The following is a 2,914-nucleotide window of genomic DNA, read 5'->3' on the forward strand; positions in this document are numbered from 1 at the left end:
TATGCTGATTTTTTAAGAAAAAACGGCACTCTTCCTGTGACATTGATTAACTATATAAATTGATATAAACATACATTTTCTGCCCCCTTATCTTGAATTATGTGATCATTCTTAATGCATATTAATAGACTGAATCATGCAGTGAAAGAACGCACTTTAAATGCGCACGCGCACTAAAGCCTGTGATGGTCTAACCCATAGGTCTAACCAGACTTCATCACGTCACGTATGCGTTGTTTGGTTTTTGCAATATACTCGATAATGCCATGATGTCTCACAATTCATAAACGTAACATATTTTTCAGAAATATATACATGCATGTGTTTGTATTTATATATACATAATAAATATATGCAGTACACACATTATGTAAACAAAAACTTTTATTTTGGATGCAATTAATTGCGATTAATCGTTTGACAGCACTAATATATATGTGTTTGTGTGTGTGTGTAAAATATTAATTAATATTTAAATGTATTGACATTTATGAATATATTTTTATCTGAAAATATTTTTACTCCTATTATTGCTTCTATGTTTGAAGACATGCAAGAATATGAATGCATGTGATCTTTGTCTTTAAAACAGTAACTAGCACAGGATGTGGTTGTGTGAGTGTGTCATTGTTGCCTTACCTCTGTGTCTGCGTGTGTGTGTGTGTGTTAGATATATTGCTATCTGAAAATATTATTTTAGTCCTGTTATAAACAATACTTAAAGATTGTCTATATATAGTGTATGTGGTTGTATGTAATTCCTGTCAGAAGAGGAGCTCAAGAATGTGTTACAGCAGCATGTCCTCGGTAAGATCACACACATCTCGGGCCTGCCAGTGCTTTGGGATGAGATGCATCAAGAAAAGCACTTCAATCTAGAACTGAATCCTCTCATGTTATCTGTTTGTCTGCAGCGGATGTTTCTGGCGTGGACTGGATGGTGCGTCACGGCCGTAGTTTGACTCTGGCTATCGCGGTGAAGTCCGCTCCTGATCAGCTGTGTTCGGAGGAGTACAGCTCGACTGTGCTGGAGGCCGTCTTATCCAGTGCCACCGCAGACAGAGTAAGACACCGCAGTGAACCAGCAGAAAGTCAAACTCGTGTTGTAACCCAGTGAGGCCAAAAAATGCCTGTGTTTAGGGCCAAATAAATCTTAAAATGTTGACAGTCAAAACTGAGGAATATTCAAATGTTTGTTCATTGCTTGAACCTTTAAAACTTTCCTAAATCCACTGACTGGTTCTTCCTCATAGATGCTCATTGCAGCAGCTTTTCATACTGAATAAAGCTCAGGGTTTCTTGCGCAGTATGGAAAATACAGAATTAAATTTTAGTCCTTTCCAGACCTGTACAAGTACAGGAAAAAAGAAAACAAGAGAATGGAAAAATGTTTGTTTCCAGACTATTTGTCCCTATTCTGACTTCTAAAATATAAAATTAAGAACTTCTAAAAAAAATAATAAGTTAATTGATTAATTAAATTGAAATAAAATATTAAAAAATCATACATTTATCATACAAGCAGAGTGTTTTTTCATGACATTTAGAGCAGGCAATCAAAATTTTACATGACTGAATAAATTGTATACTTTTGTATGTTTTAAGACAAAATTGTTAAACTATTGTAAACAATGTATTGAAATGATATTGTAATCCATAACACTGTTGGTTTTGCCATGAATATAGTCATAGTCATACTGATAAGGTGATAAATCATAAATAAATAAATACATAAATAAAATAATTTATCATGTTCAGTATGGTCTGAAAAATCTGGACATTTGAGTATTGAAAAGTATAGAACTTAGGGCTGCACAATTAATTGAATTTCTAATCGCGATTACAATTACTGATGCCACAATTACGTAATCGTTCAAAGCAGCAGTTAATCGTTCAAAGTCCACTTATGTTATTCTGCATGCTTAAGATGCTTTATTTCTTTCTACATGTTATCTTAAAGGTTTTTCCATTGTTTTAATTTTAGTTTTAGTATAACATAATACCATGCATATTTTTACCTTTTTATTTAAAGAAGAAACCAATCCGATGTATAGTTGACATTTGAGGCTTAATACTATAGAAAAGCAATAAATGTTTTTCAGTTAGTGTTTTCAGCTTGTTTATTTTCATATAAAAATATGGCATGCAGTTGCCTCAAACAAAGGTGTAAACATCATTCATTTAATCATAATTAATAATCGCAATTACAATTTCAAAGGAATAATTGACAATTATGATTTTTGTCATAATCGTGCAGCCCTAATCAAATGTCAGTTGAATGATTGTATATAATTGTTATTTTTCTTTCTTTATTTACTTTTGTTTCTTTGTAAAAAATTATATTGTTAAAATATTGTAAATAGTTCTTTGGAGTATTTTAAATCTTATTATTACCGAGTTTAGCCATGAATATAGCCTTTAATGTTGATATGGCAAAAAAAAAATTTGATAGACAAATAAATTAGAATCAAAACTATATAGACATATTACAATTAAATAAAAAAACTAAAACTTATCAAAATGGCAAAAATACATCAAAATTACTAGAACTTTAAATAAAGTTCAAATGAAAACAAAATAAAAACTATAGTAGTATCTTGATACTACAATAACACTGCTAGTATTGCATTTTTTGTTTTCTTTACTCGACAGATATATTAACAAAAGATTAAAATATAAATGTAATAATTTTAATAGTTTTTATGTGTTGAGTAAACAAAACAAAATTTTTTGTATTATGTATTTCTTATAATATTGTATTATATTGTGTGTGTGTATATATGCATACGTTTTAAATAATTAAGTAAATATATTATAAATATAGATATATTGCTATCTGAAAATATTATTTTAGTCCTGTTATAAACAATACTTAAAGATTGTCTATATATAGTGTATGTGGTTGTATGTAAAT

The 2,914-nt window shown here is 29.9% G+C and overlaps 1 protein-coding gene across 1 annotated transcript in view; it reads left to right on the top strand.

Moving 5' to 3' along the window:
• Positions 1-2,914, top strand: part of LOC107754417 (eIF-2-alpha kinase activator GCN1-like) — a 74,732-nt gene that overhangs the window by 66,602 nt on the left and 5,216 nt on the right. The window contains exons 54-55 of the mRNA XM_016570853.1: positions 759-807; positions 915-1,063. Of these exons, the coding sequence (XP_016426339.1) occupies positions 759-807; positions 915-1,063 (198 nt within the window). The remainder of the gene's footprint in view (positions 1-758; positions 808-914; positions 1,064-2,914) is intronic.

Source organism: Sinocyclocheilus rhinocerous, unplaced genomic scaffold, assembly GCF_001515625.1.
Source record: "Sinocyclocheilus rhinocerous isolate Xijiao unplaced genomic scaffold, SAMN03320098_v1.1 scaffold1223, whole genome shotgun sequence".
NCBI classification, from domain to species: domain Eukaryota; kingdom Metazoa; phylum Chordata; class Actinopteri; order Cypriniformes; family Cyprinidae; genus Sinocyclocheilus; species Sinocyclocheilus rhinocerous.